The sequence below is a fragment of the Uloborus diversus genome, chromosome 3 (assembly GCF_026930045.1).
Source record: "Uloborus diversus isolate 005 chromosome 3, Udiv.v.3.1, whole genome shotgun sequence".
In the NCBI taxonomy this organism is placed as follows: Eukaryota; Metazoa; Arthropoda; class Arachnida; order Araneae; family Uloboridae; genus Uloborus; species Uloborus diversus.
Genome location: NC_072733.1, coordinates 43010241 through 43034693, shown reverse-complemented (window position 1 = coordinate 43034693; position 24453 = coordinate 43010241). Strand labels below are relative to the sequence as shown.

The 24453-nt window shown below is 33.9% G+C and overlaps 1 protein-coding gene across 1 annotated transcript in view; it reads right to left on the bottom strand.

Annotated features, from left to right (window-relative positions):
* LOC129218720 (ecdysone-induced protein 74EF-like) overlaps positions 1-24453 on the bottom strand; it is a 113291-nt gene that overhangs the window by 18233 nt on the left and 70605 nt on the right. Inside the window, exons 3-4 of the mRNA XM_054853043.1 lie at positions 21490-21594; positions 16055-16174 (exon numbers count right to left, since the gene is read on the bottom strand). Coding sequence (XP_054709018.1) covers positions 16055-16174; positions 21490-21594 — 225 coding nt within the window. The remainder of the gene's footprint in view (positions 1-16054; positions 16175-21489; positions 21595-24453) is intronic.

Genomic DNA, 24453 nt, shown 5'->3' with positions numbered 1-24453 from the left:
TAAGGTATTTTAGTAGAAAAACTGGAGGCCGGAAATGACCTTTGGCACTTAATAGGGGGTTCTCCAGAAAGAAAAAAGACATAGGGCATACGGGAGTATGCTGCAAAAACAACATAAATAATTGCTTTCGAACCAAAAGAGGGGTGCTGAGGGGGCTGGGAGAGCATTCTGCCACTAGACACGCGAAAAACAACCTTCGATGGAATTGCGAAACAGAATGATGTTTACACCAACTTCCTCCAAGTGATACATCCCCCCTTGACAGATGAAGAGGAAAATTGCCAACGAAACGGAGAAAGAAAAGTAATTCAGATGTCTTTGAGTTGGGACTTCTAATTTTTAGTAATTAATTTCACTAAAACCTCGTTATATCGAGTAAGAAAAAAAAAGGAATTTCCGGTACGAAAATTAATCGATTTTTTAATCTTACACATTTTTCAGGCATAGTAGCATCTTAAACATGTGCGTGTTTTATCGACAAAAGAATTTTTCTTAACAGCTGATTCTATGTAAATAATTGTTTTCTTAATTTTGATATACGGTTGTGTACTGCTTAAAATACAAGGAAGCGGTATTTTCAATATACGACGATTAATTCCTATATTTAGGATTATCGGAGTGATTTTTCCCATGTTTGAGGATTTATCAAAACATCTCAAAAGATTTAATATTTAAATGAATTTTGAAAGTGGGTAGGGGGGGGGCAGCATACGAACATGAATGCTCTAGGTTTCGTACTTTAACTACATGCATTAATTTGATTATATATATATTAATATATAACCGACGCAAGTAGAAAAGCGAGGAAAAAATAACGGGACTTGTAGTCGTCAAAATCTTAAAACAATTATTTAACTTCTATATTATGACGAGTAAATTTTGAAATCTTCATTCGCAACAAAAGCGCATCATATACTAAGAAGCAAAACTAGCAACTGAATGAACAAAGAGACAACTAAAAAATCATCTGACAGTCGCAATCTCAAAAATTAAATGAATGACACTCAAGTGTACGAACGGCAGCAAGTAACTAGTATATTGTCTACCAAAATCAAGAAGTAGCTTTTACGAACTAATCCATTAAAAATATGTCAGTTATATTAGTCAACGTTGTTTGGGTTATTAATTTCAACGAATTTAATAAAAATTATCATTCAGCACAAACAAAGAATGGCCTCTATTTCTGAAAAAGAGTATAATAAAAAGCATTTTTTGGAATAGTTTTGAACAATGTCGGAAGGGGTTTCAATCCTAAAAACCCATCCCTTAAATACGGCTCTGATGCGTAACTTTGATAACGCTAACTGTACGTAATGAACAAGACATTTAAAAAATTGCGGAGAAATTTCAACCCTAAAAACCCATTTCCTAAATATGGCCCTGCTGCATGATATGTTTTGATAATGCTAACTGTACGTAATGAACAAGACGCACGAGCGCAAATGCGTAAGTGAATTGTTACCGTACGACGGAGAAGGGAACAAATGGCGAGTAGATGAAGATTGAAAAGGGGAGAGAGGGGAAAAAAATGTAGAAAGTGAATAACGAAAACATCAACTAATCTAATGGGTAAAAAATAGTGGAAAAACATTCTAAAACGCTGGTTACGAGACAAACACAACAACGAAATAGAAGTTGAATAATTAATTTCGAGTGCGTCTGTCTAAAGAGTAAACCTTGTATCAGTTCGTCACCCTTGCAGAAGTTATTCAGGGCAGAAGTTTTTATTGAGTTAATGGGTTTTTTTTAATGTATATTTAGAATCATTTCACGTAATCCTCCAAATGTTTTTACTCGAAGGTCGCAACTGGTTCTCCTTCAATAGGCTTGAGCGAGACGGGTGCAAAAGTTACCGAAAAGCTTACGTCAAGAAAAGCAAAATAGCTTCTTTTTTTGTTTTTCCAAGGTGGTTTGAATAAACTAAAATGTTATGAAACAAAGCCAGATAATTTTTTACTGAGGGGGAAAGGGAACAAAAAGTGTGGGGCACAAAACTAAGTGAAGACTTAAAAAAAAAGCATGTAACTGCAAACCGATAAGTCAACATATTTTTATCGCCTACTTTTGCGTGATAGGTTTTAAAAACACGAATAAAGACTTAATATATCGTAGAAGTATCGCCATAAAGGTTTTAGGGATAATTTCACATTGAAAACTTTACTTAAACCTAACGTCTAATAGTTTGAGATAACGATTTGATATTGATTTTATCATGCCAACAGATAGTTATATTTTTACATAAAACAAGACACATTTGGTTTTTATTAAGACAATTCTCAATGTAAAAACAGTGTATTTGCAGCCTAGGTGAATTGCGACATTGATATTTTACCTGATGTTAAAACATCGATGGGGGGGGGGGGCGGAAAAATAGGCTCGTTTATTTCTAGACGGAGCATCTTGTTTTGTGTTTTCCTTAATGGTTGGCCAACATGTTATCTTGCGTTACAAAAATTAGAACTTGCTATCGGAATTTTGTACTTATTCATATGTTGAAAAAAAAAAAAAAAAAAAATTGAACTTTTAATTGTTTTTAATATTTTAAAAGAATCAAAGTGATTGAAACTATCCTCAAGATATTTTGTTTTTACCCGTTGAAAAAACGGAAATAGTCAAAGAAAGTTTTCATGAAGTTCAATTACTAGAGCAAAAGAGAAATGGATCGGAAATACATATAAGAAAATTATCATTTTTTAGCGGAATTAGATTACTCTAAGAAAGTGAACGCCTCAAAATGAGCCATAAAGCTTAAATAACATCGCGAAGATATTCTTGAGCGGAAGCAATATGATAGCGACAACAGAAGAAAAAAAAAAAAAGATGGTGAAAGTGCTCGGAGCCGGAAAAGATAAGCGAAAAAAATAAGGGGAAAAATAATAAATAGGGGATTGCTTAGGATTGTGCCCTCGAGAAAAGCGAGTTCCTTCAAGGAGGGGGATATATTCTAGGTTTCTAGGAGAGAATTCCGCGGAAATGCGGGGCAAAAAAATGTAAAATTCTCTTGCAAGCGAAAGTGAATTTAGTTAGTTATAGTATACAACTCAACTGTTCTCGATCCGTACAAAGCGCATTGATCATTGGAAAGCTGAGACAAAAACGATTTTCTTTTTGTGTTTTTTCACACATTTCTTAAACTCCAAAATAAGGCCGATTATTTTAGATATGCGTTAGTTCTTACAAAAATAATGCCAATCTACTTCCGTTAATAAATAGTTAATTAATACGGTACTCAGTATGCACTTTTATTTCTAGGGAGAGGGAGGGGGAGACTGCCATCAAAAAATACGTAAATAATTTAAAATAAAGTCTCAATTCAGCGATCAGAAAAAGAGAAGAAAATTTCGCCATTCTTGGAAGCTATTGATGTTAGATATGGAAAAATGATTGATGCGAAAGAATAACAATAAAAACATTTATTAGAACATTAAATGCACCCCAATTTTAATGTAACAATTTATCATGTCGTGTTTTTGAAGATGAGAAATATTAAATATTCAATACATAAGAATAAATCCGAAAATTCTTGAACTGAAGAAAAACCAAAAACAAGTATGACGTAATTTAAGTATGTCTAACAACGGTTTTGAGAATAATGAAATACCAAATACATTAGAAAACGTCTTTCAAATGAAAATATAATGTCGAAGACGAAATTATTTTTCGTTACAAAAAAGCTTTACGAATAAAGTTATAACTGATAACGAAACTCAATGGGGTTGTTTCCAAAATTTTAAAAGTATTTTTTTCTGAAATAGCATGCTTAAAAACATAGGATCTGGCCATTTTTTAAATAATTTATTTAAGTTTAATATTTTTAAAATATTACTTAAATCTATGCGCTTTCATTGTTTACACTTCTGTCGTGTGACATCACAAATAATGAAATGCCATTCAATGTTGCCATTCACAGAACAAAATACTTAATTCGCATCTTTACTCACGTGTATAGGCAACGATATTGTTGATAGCAATCGTAGAGCGCAATTTTAATTCGCTGCTTGATTATCATAACGTGGAACCGTGTTAGAAAGATGGGCCAAAATGCATCATTTGTGACGTCATAAAGACCACGCCTTGTTTGAAAAATCGGACTTTTTAAAAAATTAATTTAAAAAAAACTGTTGGGAAAATGAAAGTATTTTTTGAGTCCATGCAATTTTTTTTTGCTCATTCTATCCATTTCAATGACTAAAAGTAGTACTTTTGACTAAAGGAAACCACCCCATTGCATTTATAGAATTTTGTCCGTGAAGAGAAAAGATACGCATATGAGGCAGTGAGAAATGTAAGTGGCAAAATTAAAAGTTTGGAGATAACCAGTACAAATAGTAGGGGTACCTCTCCTCTGTGTTGGGAAGGCCGTAACCAGGATGAATGTCCAGGGTAGGCCAAAATAATTTCCGCACTAATACTTTTATGTATTTGAAATTTTAATTCTGAAATCCTACTAACATTTTTTTTATTGTGGTTGTATTTTGCAGTGATACCTGCAAGTTATCACTACAGAATACTAAACTTTTTCCGCTTTCGATTGGCTGTGTTCTCTGTGACAACTTATCTCATTTTATTTAATTTTAAAGCCATGCCACCAAAATTTCATTACAAAGTTTTGTTTTACTTTCGTTTTTTACCATTTAGAACTACCGGTGTGATTTTTCATTGCAATATTTTTAATTTCTTGTAAAGCAGGCCCTGTGTCCTGTAATGTTTTTTAAACCATGTTTTAAACTGAAGCTTACAATGATTTCTTTTTTGCACTGAATAATGTTCTTTAATTTTTTTTTTTTTTTTTTTTATAAAGTTAGTGCACGTAAACATTGAAATAGGATATACCCACTGATATTTAAAAACAATCTCTTGAATGGCTCAAAGCTAATCAGCCCCAGTTCCCAAAAGAGCTCTGTCGACGACAGCCTTTATGATGTATTGATAGTTTTGCTGTATATTCTACTGCAGACAACTCTTCTACTGCAGGACGACAACAGCAGACCCTGAACAACAGGGTGTCTTAGTATATCCCTCGGGGTAATTTTTCTGGAAACCTTTCTTTGGCAGGGTATAGAGACTTCAGGCAAGTAACCAAGAAAGAATTTCGAACTCAGATGCGATTCAAAGAGGACATTTTTAGCAATTCAATTTTTGACATTGAAATTAATTTCATTTTACGGGCAAAGCAAAAAAACAGGGCTGCGGAGTCGGAAGGAAAATGGCCGAACCCGACTCCGACTCCGGATTTTTTTTTAAATTTTTTTAAATTGTAGTTTTTCAACTTCCTCTCTCCTTTCAGGGGAAGGGGGAAAACCTCTAAACAGAGATGGAAATATTAATTCCTTTTTATGAAAATTTCGCATTTTGTTTTTTATTGTAAACCCAAGACGCATACAACGTTGGGAATTCAATTTAAAAATCAAATTTTCCAATAGTTACGATTTAAAAAGTGAGATGACTTAAAAATCTCTTATAAAAAATTTGAAAAGGATTTTCTGTAATTTGCCTTCTTTAATGTTTAACAGATAGATATTGATCAAATCGTGTGCTTTCAATTTTTGAAAGCTGTAACTTGAGAGGAAAAAAGCTTTTTTTTTCTAATTCAAGTTCTTGAGAGGGGGTAGTTTGCCCCGGGTTACACCCATCTGATAGAGGACACTCAAAGTTAATTTCAGAGTTTATAAAATATATAAATATTTTAATTCGGAAAATTTTCGCGAATATATTTTAAATTATATTTTATCAATAAAATTTCGTCGAAAACAGGGCACATATACGTCAGAGCTAATTTTACACAAAATGCGGCGGTATACAAATTTGTACTAATAGCTATTACTATACCTATATTTCTTGTTCACTAAATTTTTAATTTAAATTTTATTGGCTGCTTTAGAATTAACCTTAACATGAAGATTTTAAGATTAACTGCAATTATTGAGTGTTGTAATCAAGAAATCATTTACACTTATTTTGTTCCATACTTTTTAGTGAGAACCAAGCTTATAGAAATAGTCTTAATAAAGAAAAAAAACATTAGATTTTTTCATTGAATCTTTCGGATTCGCGCTAGAACTTCTTTGAATTTGCCGATCACAATAAAATGTTTCAACCTTAGCTACGGGCCTCGATTTACTAATTTGTTACGTTTCTTTTACTATTTTACAACTGAGATCGAACAAAACACTATATTTCTATTTTTATTTGAAAGTGATTACTTGAAAATGTTAGGCAACAAAAACCGTTTGCTGATAGTTGCTATTAGTTAAGTTAAAAAGCAAGCAAACTAGGGGACGGCTACAGCGGTAAGCATTCAAGCTAGCTGATTGCCATAATGGCAGTTATTTTCTCATTAGTATCTTTTTATACATTTAATTGAACCAATTGGTAGTCAGTTTTTAAAAAATGCAAGGAGAGTCAGTGAAAAGGAAAGATAAAAAGCCCGGAGTCGGAGTTGGCATGTTTTCTAACGACTCCGACTCCACAGCCCTGCAAAAAACTTCTCTCCTTATATATATATATATATATATATATATATATATATATATATATATATATATATATATATATATATATATATATATATATATATATATATATATATATATATATATATATATATATATATATATATGTTTATTTGCTTATGGGAGGAGAAACTTTTCCCAGGGCAGGCAGCACCTCCCCTAGCCTTGGGGCTAGAGATAGTACTAGTAGCCTTGGTAGGTGCTGCTGTACAGCATAATTTAGAAAAAAAAACAATCAATGAAAGCCTATCTAGGATGTTATCTTTAAACGCGTTTTACTCAAAACTTGAAAATATCCACTTACATCCCTTTGCTTTTCACTGCCTCATATTAACTAATTAAAATTCATATCAAAGTATACTTTGATAAAAAAAAAATCGCTACAATTATGAGACAAATTTTTGTCATTGGAGCGAAAAGTTCTCGAAAATGGAGAGTTAACTGAAAGCTAGAATTAATAAAAGCGGAGCAACATTCATCTTTGGAAAGTATGTACTATTTTATCTGATAATTCTTTCTCTAAAAATTAAATACATAGCAGTTCCACTTAATTTATTACAAGATAAGCTGCAAATTCATCTTTGTTCACAAAGCAGCATTTTCTAAATTTAAAAACAGGCAAAGGACAACAGTTTTTTTTTTTTTTTTGAATTTTAAAAATGACATTGTTCTTTTTTAAAAAATAAGATGATCTAACCGGAACAAAAGAAATTGTGTTACTAAGTTAAACGCAGAAAGACGAGTTTTAGATACGCAATCGTGTAGGGGCGCGCCGTAAGACGTTCAGGCAGACAAAACAAAAGCGATAAGCGAGGGATAAAATGCATAAATATACAACAAAAAAAAAATCCCCCTTCTTCCTCTAGAACCGATTAAGCCTTTCTCTACAACAACGCATGCCATGTAATTTCAAGGCAATCCATCCAATCACCGCCATGTAAGCGATCAAAGATACAGGAAATGCCATAGAACTGGATTTCAATGCCACTGAGTTAGTGGTTCAACGACACAATGACTTTCCTCTAAGACTGAAGGTCAAAGCCAATGCAAGCGGAAAGCAATGACGACCGCCAAGCGAACCCACTCGCTCACCGCTCACTCCTTAGGGGTTACAATGACGCCAACTACTGATGATGCAATCTCGCCAAAGTCTCATCTCTCCGATGATACTTCATTATGTCGATTACAATAAGGTGTAAACTTCGAGGGTGGGGGAAATTTTCTATTTTTAGACAAGTTTCTTCTCACATTTAAACTTTTCATTTCTTCGGTGGAATGTATTAGCACCGAAAATTTATCTAGCACAATAAAATTATTTTTCAGCAATCACATTGCTTATTGTTCTCACTTGACGGTTTTGGCGTCTTATGATTTTATTTTCCCCCGTCTCCCTCTGCAGTACCATCGTCGACCGGCCTCTCCCGATGCTGCTCTTCTAGAGAAAACAGTCTACAGGTTGCGTCCATATCCTGCACACATACACACATACCCACACACTCATGCCTGCACACAGACACAAACACACACGCCTACATTCACACACACTCGTGATTACGAAAAACATAATTTGAATTCCAGATGCCAAAATTCAAATTATTTTTTTCTTCTGATTTACTTTTAACCTTTACGGGAGGATTAGTCGCATCTTTCCAAAGGGGAAATTGCTCCCTATTTTATTCTAAAGCCACGTCTAGTACTGCTCAAACCCGAGGATATACAAATTTTCTTTATATTTTGGTCTAGGTGACAGGCAAAAATAGCCAGCTCCTATATATACTCCTACTTAAAATACACCACCAGCTCAGTTATTCCATCCGAGGACTGCAGTTTCGTGCTTTTTAGCACTCATCAGCCCGGAATAGGAATCACATGAGCTGGTGGCGAAAATTCACCAGCCAAGGATTCACCACCAAGGATTTTCACCACCAGCTCATGTGATTCCTATTCCGGGCTGATGAGTGCTAAAAAGCACGAAACTGCAGTCCTCGGATGGAATAACTGAGCTGGTGGTGTATTTTAAGTATTTCTGCCTTAGCCCTGGCTTAGGGCGGTAACTTACTACACAATATATATACTCCTCCCTGATAATAAACAGCTCCTATAACGGAATCATAGAGCATTATATATCCTAGTATGTATTGACACTGAACGATAAAATTGAAAATCCAGGCTCCCTCCCTCCTGCCATGTCTACCTGGTTGCCGATATTTGTGGAGTCCTTGCTAACCTAAGCCACTAAGGATCATCCTTGGAGGTAGAGTATGCACAGAAGCTATATTCCAATGGCTTGACATCATGCTCTTACTCAAATTTGAACGAAAACCTTAAGTAATTGGAAACAATTCGTGCAGTAGAAAATTATAAAAAAAACAAGGAAATAAAAAATAAAGGGAAAAAAAAGGAATTAACATAAAGTACTTCGTGGAAACAGTCGTACTTTTTTTTCTTCAAGTTTTAAAAGTTAATTATTTTTATAACTTATTTAAAAAAACTACTACATATTACACCAAGATGTCAGCTCGAAGCAAAAGCGAAAACACGCCAAATCCAATTTCCGTACCTGATTCAGTTTGCAAACTTGTTTCGCATTTGATGACATCACAAAAACCGACAGCCAATCCTTGCCAAGAATTTGGCAGCTTATTCTGCCCCCATCTTTCTAGCACAGCGCTTTGCTTTTTCCCCTGGCACGTTCCAAAATAATTTTTTTTTTTTTATCCTTCGAGCTTACCTATGTTCCCGGAAAAAAGGTACGCTATTCCAAAGTAAAAGAGAGGTTAAAAAAAAAAATAGAACTTTCCCTCTGCGTCTTCGCTTTCCTTTTCATACATCTTGGATATTATGATGATTAGACTGGTAAACTAAAAACACTTTAACAAGCTCCTAACGAGAATTGCAATTGAAATGATAAAATACGCACTAAAACTTTTATTTAAAATTCGGTTATAAGTCAGCGAAAAGAAAAGTTGTCTAACTAACAAACAGCAGGAGAAAAAGTGACTCAAATTAGTATCCTACATAGAGATGATGTAGCGCATACAGTGCTCTTTTGTTAAGTTCTTTAATGAGCAGAAATAATAATAGTTTAGCATTTTATAGTTTTGTATCTTACAAAAATAAACTCATGTATGAATTTAGAAGACAAAAAATAGTTTCACATTGACTGATTAGTTATAATAAATGTTTTAGAAAAAAATAATACGAAAGGTTCATTGTGAAATTTCTTCGTTTTAGCATCATTAAAAATAACACAATAAGGAGCTTTAGAAAGGGTATAATCTTAAATCTTAGATTATGCGAATAATCATTCATCAGTTATAGTATTTAAAATTGAAACTGCTAATCACGAGATTTTAAATCCTTTTGAGATTTGCGTCATTTTAAACTTAAATGAGATAAAACTTTTATTTTACTATTAATACCTTTATGTTACTATTTTTCAATATACATTTTTTTGTTTTTCATTAATTTAGAGATTCTTTCATTATTCTTGAGTTTCTTTAATTAACAGAAAGGTAATTGGGTATGTACGAACTTTATGAAAGAGAAATAGAAAAAAATATGGGAATGGACTGCAACAAAATATTACAGCATCATAAATTACAATTAAGTATTCGAGATATATTTAATTAGCAACAAAAATGGTCTCTTTTTTTTTTTTTTTGGTTAGAAGCGCATAATGAAGTCATATTCTTTGCAACTAATATAACGTACACGCATAGGCAACGTTAATTTTTTTTTTTTTTTTTTACGAACCAGTGTTTTGTAATTGCTGTTTTATGCCCTACTAAGAAATCACTTGATCGCTTTTTTTTTTCTTTGTAAAAAACGTCGAAAACTTCGTGCAAAAGCATGATAAATGGCATAGCATAATTAAAGCTGTAAATAAAATTGATAAGAAAGAGATCTGAAATAAGCAGAGTTTTGCTACTTGATTGCTCCGAAAACTTTAGTCATGCTTTTAGCGAATTAAAATTAGTAAAATTAGTTTTGTTCTACGATCTCAGACTTACTTAAAGATTTAGTAAAATAAATGATTTGAACAATATTTCAAACTTTTTACTCTTGAATTTATTAAGAAATCATTTCAATATTTTTATTGTGATTTGTACCATAACTATTATTACTATTTTAGATTCAAAACAATCAAATAAATATGAGTATTTTCCACTTAAAAAGTTATTTCATGTTCAGTTCTTAGGCATAATTACAATAAAGTAACGTAAAATTATGTGTTAAACTATGTTCACTTTCATCGTATTGGTTTAGAAGCGTTTTGTGCAAAGATTTCGTCTTTCTCTGTATTTATTTAAAAGTGCTTCTTCAATTGTCCTTGATTTATGAATGAGGAAGTTATTCTAAAAAAAGGCAGGAAGAAAAAAAAAAATCCACATCTACACAGTTGCTAGAGATAAAACCGCGTGATGTTAGCAAGGAACATTAGAGTGATTCAGAGTCAGATAGTAAAGAAAAACATCTGCTCGTTGAAAATTTATACTACAAGATTAACAAAGACATTTAGTTTCGTATCACAAATATTATTTCTCTTTCTTTAAAAAAATAACGTATTGTGTTGGTGAAGGAACTTAACATTGAGACTAAGTCTTGATGCACACATTTTTTAAATTTTTCTATCTCGACTACATTTTAAATTAAAATGAATTCAATAACTTGTCAATACTGCGATGATTTTGTTTTTGCTAAAGCTTAGAAAAATTAAAGAAGTTTGTTCAAACGTTGAATGAATGCGCATGTTTAGTTTAGTTAGTTAATGTGTAGTTTTGAATGCTTTTTTAATTTTCGCTTAACTGTTGAAAAACAGAACAAGTATTTTTTTAAGTTTTAGATTTAATTTCGGCAACTAAAAGAATGGTATTAAAGAGTTGTAAAAAAAATGATGTTGTGGAAAAATCTTTCTCTATCTCTTCTCTCTTTTCCTTAGCAACATAAAATTTGGATTAAACTAAGTATCAAGACGGGCACCGAAAAATCTTTTAAAAACTCAATTTACTCAATTAAGAAACACGAATAGGCTTAAGTTTTGTTAATTTCATTTCATAAAAAGAAAGTATTTGAAACTCCCTCTTCCCATTATAAATAAAAAATAAAATAAAAGCTTATAAATCAAAATAGCACATACTTTTAAATTCAAAATTTCAAAAATGCATTTCTAAAGCATTTTAAATTGATTTTTAAAACATTAAAGCTATAACTATTCAAATGCAAACATTTTTATTGTTAAAAACTGACTTCTAACTTTTTCACATTGGCATTATCGAGAAATACATTAAACGCTGAAACAAATATTTGCATTTTTACATAAAAAATACAAAAAAAAAAAAAAGTTAAAACTCAGTCAATGCTTAACTTTTTAAAGCAAGCATGTTATTTTCATACGCAATGTGTCACTTCAGTTTCTGTTTTATTATTGCTAAAACATCCTTTCCCTGATTTTTTTTTTTTTTTGGTCAATTTTTGAAAGGGGACCAATCGGCCAATGTATACACACCAGCCTAAAAGAATGAAACGACAGTGTTTGAATGACACAAATCAGTGCAACCTAAAAGTGAGAGTAAATAGATAAAAAAGAACATTGCTTAATGCAATGTATATATCCTGTCTGGAATAACGCATAAAAAATGGAATGAACACCACATCCTCGTCCGAGCAGATTATGCTTCGAAAACAGATTATTCTCCCCTCCAGGTTTAGCCGGAAAGGAATAAACAGTATCCAGCTACTTTTGTATTTGGAATAGAAAAAAAAAATTCCTTCCGAAAAGGAAGAACATGATGGCATAGTGGTGCGTGCCTTTTCAAATGAAATAATTCGGAATAAAAAGGTAGCTACACTGCTCTTCCATAAAGTGATGCCTCGCATGATCGAGTCTGTGTCACCTAAATCCAGGCAGCGAATAGCGGAAGGGAGAAAGTCGGTTGCAACATTCACGGGCAATCTAGAAAACAAACAATTGGCCAGACCAGTGGTTGGAAGTAGCGCGCTACAAGTAGTAGTTACATTTTTGAGTAGTTTGTAGTGTAGCGCACTACTTTTAAAAAAAAATAATGTAGTGAGTAGTTAACTACAGAAAAATAGTAGTTTGTAGCGATTTCTGGAAAGTACTTTTAAATGAACTGAAAAAAAAAAAATCAAGGTTTAAACGAATTTGACTGTCTCAAATTTTACTCAAGTACATCAGCGGATGCAATGAGAAATAAGACTCATAAAAATACGAGCTGACCTCAGGCATTTCATTTTGAAGCCATACGTTCTATCTGTTCGACGCCATTAGTTTGTTTGTCGTCGTAATTTTCATATTTCACCAATATTTATATTGAAAAAAAGCACTTATTTTCTCGAAAATGAAGATATCGGTGATTTCGCGAGTTGAAAATTTGATGAATTTTATATGAACAGACCGAAGATTGAAAAATAAAAATATTTTAGCGAGATTTAAATTTTCGACAGTATTCACCAAATAAAGAGAAGCTACTGAAACTGTTATAGAAAAGGATGAAATTAAACTGTTCTTTAGGACTTACAATAAATGCGAGCATTACAGTGTATGAGAGTATGATAACGGACATTTTTCTTAGTGTCTTCTGATGAGCTAATTTATCAATATTTTTTTGTTCAATCCTCTTACGGTATGTTTGTGTATTAGGGTGCCCCATAAAATCGAAAGTTGATTTTTCAAGTCGGACACTCTCTTATATTTTATCCTTCTACGTCAAAAAAAAAAAAAAAAAAAAATCATATAATTTGAACATATGCACCACAAAAATATTTATTCAAATTAAAAACCATTTAGATATCTCACACGTGGCTTAACATTTATAATTTTCTTCAAAAAATTAAGTTTTTGATACATATTTTCAGATATGTAAGGTTTTACGAAATTATTAAGCTGAAAAATACAAACAGTAAAGTAGAAAAGTAGGTAATTAGAGTTAAATAGAAATTTCTGTTTTCTTGCAATTTTTAAATCTCCCACATAGTACTCAAAGATATGGATTTTTTCCAGGTTAAGCTAAATTTTTCATTTAAAATGTATTATTTTTTTACTATTCGTTTGTAATTGTTGATCTGTAAATGTGTTCGCCAGTAATTTTTGAACTTGATATTCTATTTAAATTTATATGTAATTTTTTGAAAGATAACTGAAAAAAAAAATCAATTTTTTAAATACAATTATAAATTTTAGATCAAGTGTGGCATATCTAAATTTTTTTTAATTTGAATAAATGTTCTTGTGGTACATGTGGGGTGTTTTGTACAGGGGCGACGTTTTATCTACAGAAATTTCGAGTTTCTAAAAAAAGTTTTTTTTTCGATTTGACCTAGCGTACAAGTACTGTTTTACACTTTCAAGTGCAAGTCGGCACGGGTTGCCGTTGTGCAAATTATATAAAACTTTTTTTCACGATTGTTTTGACACAAGAGGAAAAATACAAGAGTGTATGCGACTTGAAAAATTGATTTTCATTTTTTGAGGGACAACTATTGTGTATGCTTTGTATTTACTTATTTTTTGGAAAGTAGCGAAGTAGCGACTAGATTTCAAAAGTAGTTTGTAGTTGCTGCATTTTGAAAAAAGTAGTTGTAGTTGTAGTTAACTACATTAGTAACAAAGTAGTTGTAGTTGTTGTTCGCTACGAAAAAAATGTAGTTTTTCCAACCACTGGGCCACTGAAGGATAAAACTAAGTTATTCCGATGACACTTCAGTTGCAGAAAAAATGATGGATCTTTTTCCTTCTGTATTTTGATTCCCGTTAGTCTCTTTTGATGTTTTATTTTTAGTAAAAGTAATAATTATTTAGTACTTGAAAAGAACAGACTGCTTGACGCGACAAGCACAGTTCAGCAGAGAAACGATGATATGAAATGATGATATTGATAAAGATATTTTTTAGAGCCTGAAAATACTCATGGACATTTTTCAGACGAGTAAAATTCATTTTGGAGGAATGAAATATACGAAAACAGTAAAGAACATAAGTAATGAGTTTCATAAACTAAATTTCTAATGATGAGATTCAAAAAAAAAAAAAAAAAAGAGGGAGAGAGAGGGAAAGAAAAGAAAGATGCGAAGTAGCTGTGTTGGTTTTTTAACCTTCGTTGACATTTTGAATTTAAATAATTGAAAAACATGCAAATGTAATATTTTAAACTGATTACTTGTTTTTTTTTTTTTTTTTTTGCTCTGTTTTCCACGATCATAACTTTTATTGAAGATAAAAAGCGTAAAAATACGCTTGTAAAGGAGTTATAGGTACCTCTAGACATAACATCTAAAAGGAGATCAGTGATTTATTACATTTTATTTCAAATTCTATTAAATAGTAACTTGTGGAAAAAACAAACTTTATTACTAAGAATGACATTGTTTACTTTTCCGTGTACCCCTAAAATCTTTTCCATGCACAGCTGTATTAAGTATTCTCTTGCTATCGTGCTCTCTCACAGTTCTGTACATCTACATTGAAAAATTTTTACTTACAAAGAAGCTTAATCGTAACACTAAGTAGCAGTACATCAATTACCGTTAGATAAAAATGTAATATTTAAGTGTTTAATGTTTAGTTCTTTAGAAATTATTAGTTGCCTGGAAATCTATTACCTACTAAATTACTAGTAAGACTAGTAAATATAATTTCTAATAATAATCTATATAGTCGAATTATTTTCTAGATGTTAGTAGCAAACATAGCTTTCTTCAATACATTTAACGGAAATCCTTGCAGACAGTGAATATTCACTTCGATGTAAAAAGAAGTCGTGATTTGGAATACAAATGCTGAACACCAAAAACATTCAAAACTATTCCATCAATGGAATTGCACTTGTTCTCCTATAAATAATCTTAGAACGCAGCGGAAGTCGTACATTAGCCCTACGGTAAGCACGACAACTGAGTTAAAGATTTACGCTATAACGGAAATAAAGGAGCGGAAAATATTTTGAATCTAGTAAAATGATTAGTCATCAAAAATCACTCAAACATACCGTACTGATAACAGAAAACGCGAGAAGACCTTCAATCTAATTTTACTCTTAGGACAGGAAGTTAAACTGATTTATGGCTGAGCATTCATCACTTGAAGATGGGGCTAACTACCTCCACTTACAATTTACTTGAGAACTTCTTCCTTCTGCTAAACTTACAAATAAACAGAGCCTTTATCTCCACAGAACGCCAACGCAGAATGGAAATGCTCCGATGTCAAAAAAAAGGACCTTTTATCTACAGCACAAATATAGCTCCTTCTTTCACTGTTCTTAGAGGACTACCCTATAATTTATTTTTTTTATTATTATTATTTTTTTTTTTTTGATTAAAAAAAAAGAAAAAAAATTTGGAAACTGAATGTTTAGGACGCTTTGATTGGTATTTTTCAATTTTTTAGGTTGTGGTTCTTCTGGTGAAGTATTCCCCCCCTCCCCACCCCCTTAGCTGTAGCTTTTGATATTGGGGTAATAACAATGTTAGGCCTTCTGTTTATAATGTTATTGAAATGACGTGAAATTTCTGGTACTTACATGTTTGATGCAGTCGATTATTGTACTGCTGTTGTAGGTGTGACTGATTCGCATGTCCATAGGAAGTAGCATAAGACAAGCTACTGGGACTGGGGGACTCGGGAGTCCTGGCTGGAGCCACTATGGCAAAAGGAATAATGATAAGTAAATTGAAAATATTATCACGTAAAAATGTTGAGCAGATACACATTAAATTTCAATCTATTCAGGGGTACCCCCGCAAGAGGGGGGGGGGGGGTCCATGGCACATTCAGCACCATTAAAAAATTTGGGTGAAAATTTGAGTTTTTTTACTTTTATGAGGGGCGGGGGTAGGTACCATTTGAGGTGGTGCGCCACCGCCCTTGGTCCCCTAATATATATTTTAAAATGTTGCACAGTATAAAAAAATAAATTGAATTTTCTTTATAAAAAAAATAATGATAAAGATGAAGAAATATGTGCTTATTTCAATAAATGAAATGTTAAAAAAAGTTCGAAAAATTGTAAGGGCTGTAAAAACTATGCATTTGTTAAAGATAACACGTAATACTTTCGAACATAATTTAAATTATATATACTACAAGAAAACAACTCACTTTAATAATAGAAAAAACTACTGGAAAGCATACAGAATTTGATATCATTGGAGGAGCAGAGGGGTGGGATGGGAGTCACCCATGTATTATCGTCTTAGCACTTCATGTAAGGGGTCATTCTGTCCCCTGCCATTATAAAAGTTTCTCGCCACACCAGTTTAATATCATTTATAATTGAGAAATTAAATTTGCATGAAAAACTTGTAAAACTTCCTTGAAGCAATTCCACATCATGTAATGTTACTTATATGTTTTTTGGTTAAAACTGTCTTTTAAAATGCAATTTCATCAATGCGAGGGAACTTTCAGCGCGCCATGTCGACAAAAGTTTCTAAGAGGTGAAAAACATATTTATGATGAAACCATAATGGAGTTCTCAGCCATTAAATATACAAAATCTAGGTCAGGACCTGACGAAAATCGTGGTCACTTGACCGTTAACTTCCGGTTGTACCAGCGGGTAACCGCACTGAAATTTACAAAAATAAGTACCGTGTACAATAAGAGAGGGTCTGGAAAGGGGGTCTTTCTAACAGTAAATCCAGTGGTCATCTAAGCGTTCAAAAGGTGCCTAAAGGGGGCCAGGAAACCGCTTGAAGGTCGATTGTAAAGAATAGAGCTTGAGATCAGAAAAGGATCCTAGCAGCTGGGGTGGCTGCAATATCGAAGGGACACGACTGTTTAAAACGGTACTGTTGACGTTGAAACGAATCTCTTGACAAAGCATCTAGTTCAAAAAGATGTCAACAATTCCAGGAGGGATAAGACTAAAATGACATGTTTATTAAGATATAAATCGGGGGGGGGGGGGGGGGTTCAAATTCAGGGGGGGGGAGGGCTCATGAAATTGTTGCTGGAATCGTAAATGATATTATTTAAAAGGAATAAAAAGTCAAGGGAAAAAAATCGCGTGCAATATAAAGTCTTGATCTGGCAATAAAAACACGGTTCTAGAAAATAAACATCTCACTGTAGATGAAAGTATACTATAACGCGATGGAGGAATGGTGAAAAGTATTTTGTATACCCGATAGTTGGTGGTTGAATAAAAGGTAATGGATGCCGTATGTTGGAAAACAAATGATAGGTTTTGAAAGGAAAAAAATTCTATCATGACTAAAAGTGCCGTTTTATTGTCATGACTATTAGTATTTGTGTTGATAGTTGTGGTTATTTTTCCAGATAATGTAAAACAAGTTACAAATTTTAAAGATTGTGTTTGCTCAACGAGAATATTAGTATTCGAATGGAGACGAAGGAGGGGCATTTGTTTTAATCAAAATTGAAAATCCTACAGAAAAAAACCAAACATTCTAGCATTACAATAAACTAGAGATCGCAATATACTGTACGTTAATATTCAACATAAGTAATGTACATTATGGTCTACCGATCCGTTCTAAAAATATAATTTCAAATTGAAAAGAGTCTGAAAATATTTGTAAAAAATGGCACTTTGCTGCGTTCCCGTTCACCATGACAATGAGTAGACTCTTCTGTGACCAAATACGTTCTTTTTTATCTTTTAAAAAATTCATAATCCTGTTTTTTAATACTAAGAGCAATCTCTAAAAGTACATATATTTCTTGGTTTCATACATCCAATTAGTATTCGAAGCACATTTTTAAGAACAAAAAGATTCACCAACATTCAGTGGCACGTAATTTCTTCGTCACAACCACACTGTTGATTAAACAGTTGCCAACAACTAAAATAATATTCCAGTTCCAATACAAAAAACACTTCCTGCAGTTGCTTTACTTTTTTTGAAATGGTTACGACATCGAGCCAACAGCAAAATCATGTGAATGGAAAAAACGAACTTCATCTTTTCTTCTCTGGCAAAGCTGGCAGATTTTCAGGGAAGATTTATTCATCCTTAATCGATGCAGAATTCTGCAAATCCTTACTCAAGCAGCGTGGGCGTAATAATGACGTCACAGCTGACAGCATTTTGAGCCGGTGCCCCACTGCTCTCTTGAATTGAGCGCCCGCGGAAACGATGCTTGGATTTCCCGGTTTCTTGCACACTCGAAAATGCGCCAAACCATGAAACACATTCTCTAAAAATCCACTCAGACGCAAGTGCAACCGATAATAATAAAAAGAACTCAAGATCCGAAAATGACATAACTGACAACATCCTTTATTGACTATTAAATGCGAGACGTTTTAGAAGCACTACAATACGGTCTTAAATGAAGGAAAATTTATTACCTCGTTTTATTACATACATTCCTGTTCGTGAAAATTGCAACACCATGAAGGAATCATCATAGTTGAATGAGATTTGATACACAGTTGAGTGGTAATGGTACAAATAAATGATTACATTTTTAAACCAAACAAACAATAAAAACAGATAGAAATAAGTATTTTGTGTGGTCACCACGCGCCGCAATAAGAGCTGCTACACGACTCGGCATGCAGTGAAACAAAGTTTGAATATCTGCCTGCGGAAGAGTATTCCATATTGTTTGTATGCGCAATAGGGTGGAACGAAAAAAAAAGTTTTTGATTTTCAATTTGCCGTAGTGCGGAAAAGTTGTCTTTTTATGCAAACAAGATGTAAAAAAAATATGAAAAATATTGACGCACGTCTTGAGGTGCCGCAAAGAGCATAACGTTTTGCAAAATTGCAATTTTTGCTACATTTTAAATTTTTTTAAAAAAATTTCAAATTTATATTTATGCTTCAAATGCTGTCGAAAAGCAATTTTTATACTCAACAGGTCTCACAATAACTTTTTTTTGTTGTTCGGACTATGTATTGAGGTGCCGCAAGAGCAAAGTAAGTTTCGTAAAAACGCAGGAAAAAAGGAATAGAAAAAGAACAAAATCGAATTTTCGAAAAATCGCTTCGAGGTGCACCCCCCCCCCCCCCCATGCTACAAACTAACTTTTTGCCAAATTTCATGAAAATCGCCCGAACGGACTAGGCGCTATTGCGCGTCACAGAGATCCAGACATAGATCTAGATCCCAGACAGACTTTCAGCTTTATTATTAGTAAAGATTATGATTTTTTTTAAACTGTATTTTTTAATTAGTATTTTTTTCCAAATGTAATGCTTAAAAAATATATTCACTGCCATATTTTGTGCCGTTATATACAGTAGGAAAGCATAAAAAGGAATTTCATTGTTAAATGGAAATTTCGGTAATTATCAAACTTTAAGCTCGTTGCGGCACCTAAAGATGTTGTAGTAAAGCAATGAAATTTATTCTGCTTCTTTTTAAACGTAAATGACAACTTTTCCCCCCTACGGCAAACCAAAAAAATTGAAAAAAAAATTTAAGGTCATTTTCGTTCCACCCTAATGCGCAACCAAAGTTCGTCTGTCGAAGCAACAGGATGAGGATCACGAGCGAGACGCCGCCCAACGAAATCCCTTTACATTTTCAATCGGTGACATATCCGGGGAATATGCAGGCCAAGGAACAAGCTGTACCTGCTGCGAATCAAGGTAGGATTTGACAGTCCTGGCGACATGTGGGCGGGCATTATCCTGCTGGAATACTGCCCCTGGCAATCCTTGCAAGAAAGGAATAGCTTGGGGCTGTAAAACTTCGTTTATGTATGGGGTGCTGCTCAAATTGCCCACAATTCGTAGCAATTGTGATCGTCCCCCCAGACCATAACTCCGGATGTTCGTCCACTGTGGCGTTCGGTAATGCACTTCGGAACGTGCCATTCACCGTCATAGCACCTGAGACGAATTTGGTCATCATGGTGCCGCAATTTGAAGCGGGATTCGTCAGAAAAGACGACCTGCTGCCAATCAGCACAACAGCTCCTATGCACATTGGCCCATTGTAGCCGCAGGCGCCGATGATTTTGCGTGAGAGGAATCCTGTATAAAGGAATCCTTTTGCGCAGCCTACGCTGCAGCAGACGTCTCCGAATTGATGAAGCACACAATGAAACACCAGTAGCTGTTGACCACTGTGCTGCCAATTGTCTAGAAGAAGCTGTGCGGTCCGTCAGCGCCATACGCACCAGGTGTCTGTCATCGCGAGCTGACGTTACATTTTGGGGTACACTCCTGGATTTCCGAGCTGTCCGACCCTCGTCCGTCCACTACTTCCAAACACGCATGATTGTGCTGCTGTTACGCTACACACGAGCGGCTGCTGCACGATAAGACAATCCAACTTCACGAAGGCCGACGATTCTGCCCCGTTCAATCTCCGAACTTTGCTCAAATTTCGCTTTCTTTCGTCGAAGAGGCATAATAAAGATTCAGTTAACGTTTACTCTAGCATATAACCACCGATAAGCATAGACGCCTCGCTACAGCCGTCTATTTATATTCGGTTCGATCCGCCGTTCAGAGGGCGCTGCTCAGCATACGCATGAGCTACCGGTCTGCAATTCTAATAATTTGCATATAATGCCCTACTTTACATTTAATGCAATTTTCATCTCACTCGCGTAAGTCCTTCGTGGTGTTGGAATTTTCACAAACAGGAGTGTAGAAATAAAAACTATGAGATGATACGTTTGTAGATAAGTGTCAGATGAAATTTTATTTATTTATTTATTTTTTGCATTATTTCCTTTCCAGTAAAATAATTCAAAATGAATTGCTTTGTAGTAGTATATACGTTGTGAAAATAGAGACCGTCAATATGTGTACAAAAAAATATTTATCCCCAGACAAATTATTTTGCTTGTTGGAAAATTTGGAGTAATATGACTTCAGAAACATTATTTTTCTGAAAGGATTAGTGACCAAGGTTTATTATTATTTATTTTATTTTTAAGTCGCATGGAATTTTCTGATTTTGGGTGGAAATTGTAATATTATTTGCTTTCCTTTAAAATTATTTAAGTCTACAAAAATATTGCGTTACCTTGAACACTGAGGTGTCGTGGCTTGGTTTCTTCATTACTTAGATGACTGCTACTGCTATCCACATCGGATACACCACTGTCAGCCGGGCTAGGAGGAAGGGAACCTGAAATCAAAAATAACAAAAACTCATCAATAAGTAATAATATTTAATTTACTAACACAGAATCTTAAGCAATAAACATCAAGAAAATGTTCAGGCAGAGTAAATCGTATACATCCTGGAAATAGAAAAAAATATATATATATATATATATATATAAATAACTATCCCGCTTTACATATCAAGGAATTGCCGATTTGTCACGTTACGGGTTCGTGCATGAAAAAACGTAATATTGAGTGTAAAAGTCTTTGTTTTAGCGTTAGAGGCATACTACAATAAAAATTTCTGTTATTGCAATTTGTTGATTTTTTTTATAAAATAAATAGATAAGAAGTTAGTTTATGGTTTTAGTTACGATTAATTTTTTTAATTTTTCACTAAAATGTGAGCATCGCATCATTTTTCCCTTGTAAGAGTTCGAGTTTAAGTATGTAGCAATATCATTCATTACTCTTTCTAACATATCTGACGTTCCAGAACCAATATTTCGAAAAAAAAAAAAAAAAAAATTCTAGAATCCCATACTTTCAAAAGTAAGATTTGACGATGCTTTTAATTAATTTGTCTTTCGGTGAGGAAAAATGGTTCGAGAACACGATTTAGCTAAGCCCATACATCTTCTGAAGCAATCGAGAACGCAACTTTTTTTTTTTTTTTCATATATACCAAAGGTAAAGGAACTGTGAAGAAATCGGAAGCTTTTTCTAAGGTACAAAAATGTCTGAAGATGATTTTGAAATCGAAGATTAATGCCGCCCAGGAAGACCAGTTCTTGTGGATAATGATCTTAGGCTTTCGACACTTGAGGCCCTATCAGGAACGAATGTGCCCAAATTGTCAGAAAAGTTCAGGAATTTCATGATGGCGATAGATCACTTTCGATTACACGTCTTCATTGACCGCGTCATGGGTACAACATCTAGCATGGTAAATAAAAAGTTCAACAGACTGAATGGCTTGAGCCTTGAGGGTTGGAAGACCGTTGACCATTTACGGAACTGCTTTCATAAAAATGCTTGTGAAATTGCTTTAAAAAAGGGCAGATTGGTGCTGCAATTCGGGGAGTAAAATATGTAGTTACAAGAAAAAAAAAGTTCAACTAGATCGAGTTTTGAGAGAAAATTGCAGTTGATTGTTGCTAATTTTCAGTTAAGAATCAAGACCCCTTAGCTAGTGGGCTTATTGTTTTGGAAGAAATGATGCGGTGGGGTGTATTCTGCCGTGGGAAAGTAAAGCGCAGTATCTGCCATTTTTTCTTTCTTTTTTGCATTTTTGTCACCTATTGGGCTTTAGTTTTACTGTACATGCTTGCTCATTTGGTTTCCGTTGAAAATAAAGCACACACACACACACACACAAAAGCTGAATTCTAACATTTTCCTATTATTAGTACGCAATCCAAAATGTGTTTCTTTTCGAACATCTCAAAACTCATTTCTGCAGATACTGTGCTTTATCTTCCCACGGCAATATTTAACCCCAACATTACGTTTCTCGTGGACTCCACAAAATTTGGCAAATTAAAGTAGGAAAACTTCCAGTGATTTTTTTTTAAAAATCTATTTAAATACAACTATAAAAAACAGTTCGGTAAATGACGTACACACACATGTAAAATCATATGTGTAAACATTAGAAAGCGTTTGAATGCTGAAGTTCAATTCCTCTGGGATGTGAGACACCCCCACTTCATCAAATAAGTAGGGGTGCCCCCCTAAGGCAAGGGCGCACCCGCCCTAAATATAGCGAAGACCCCCTCCAAGAGCAAAAGCCTCCTTAAAAAGTAAAAAATACCCCTCAAAATAACCCTACGTGAAAAAAATTTAATATCGCAGCCTGCGCTATGACCCCCCCCCCCCCGGTGGACACCCTTGAATTAAGGGTTAACGAAGATAACCTAAATGGGAATGTACACTTAGATGCATGCGAAAGCTGTCAACTTAGTTAATCAAAACATGATGGAAAGGACAATCAATTTCCGAGGAAGTTAGAAACGGAACTATATTTTAAAGTTATTTATTTCAATTTTAAGCAATGCATTCTGCTTCGTCCTCTTTTCCTTTTTGGTTTCAAAAAGAGAGAGAGAGAACTGCAAATTTTTTTAAAACTAATTCATTACACGTTAGAAAATACTCTACATTTCAGTACATTCGTAGTCTCTAGAACCATTCGTTATTTTATCTGCTTAAAAATTATTTATGCAGAAAAATGCAGCACAAAAATATGTCCAAAGAAAAATGTTCTAAAAAATTTTAGTGCCGCTTCTTTTTAGGTTTCTAGACATTGAAGAAGATTACATCAAAATGATATCAAATATAACATCAAGCTAAAAAAATAGCATTCAGGGACAGCTGGGGCACAAAAGAGAAGGCACTCTCTTTGTCCTCATCCCCAGATAACCCCCTTAACACTATCTGGAGTATGAGTTCGTCCTTTTACCCTTAACCTTGTCGTACCCTTCCTCCAAAACTCTCTCATGGAGCACCTGTGAGACGCGTTTTAATGACAGTAGTGCGTCTCTCCCTCCTATAACGGGGTACGCTTTTATGATCGTCCCATTTCAAGCTGGTACTTTTTTTCCTACGACTCGGTACCAAAAGAGGTTGTTAGCCCCTCAGACCCCAAGGGTAAAGGGGACGACGGGGATCGGAAAGTGCCCCTGAAAGGGAATATTTTCAGGGGGTTCTGGGCTAGAGAGGAAACATTTTGGTTAAGTTATTTGGGAAGGTAAAGGTCATACGAACTTGCTTCCCCTGTCCCCCTTTTACGACGTTATGCGGGAAAAAGAAGTCGATTTACGTGCACATTCTTCCTGCTTTTCTGAGCAACTTCTCAAAATAGAGCTTCTAGTAGCGTTCT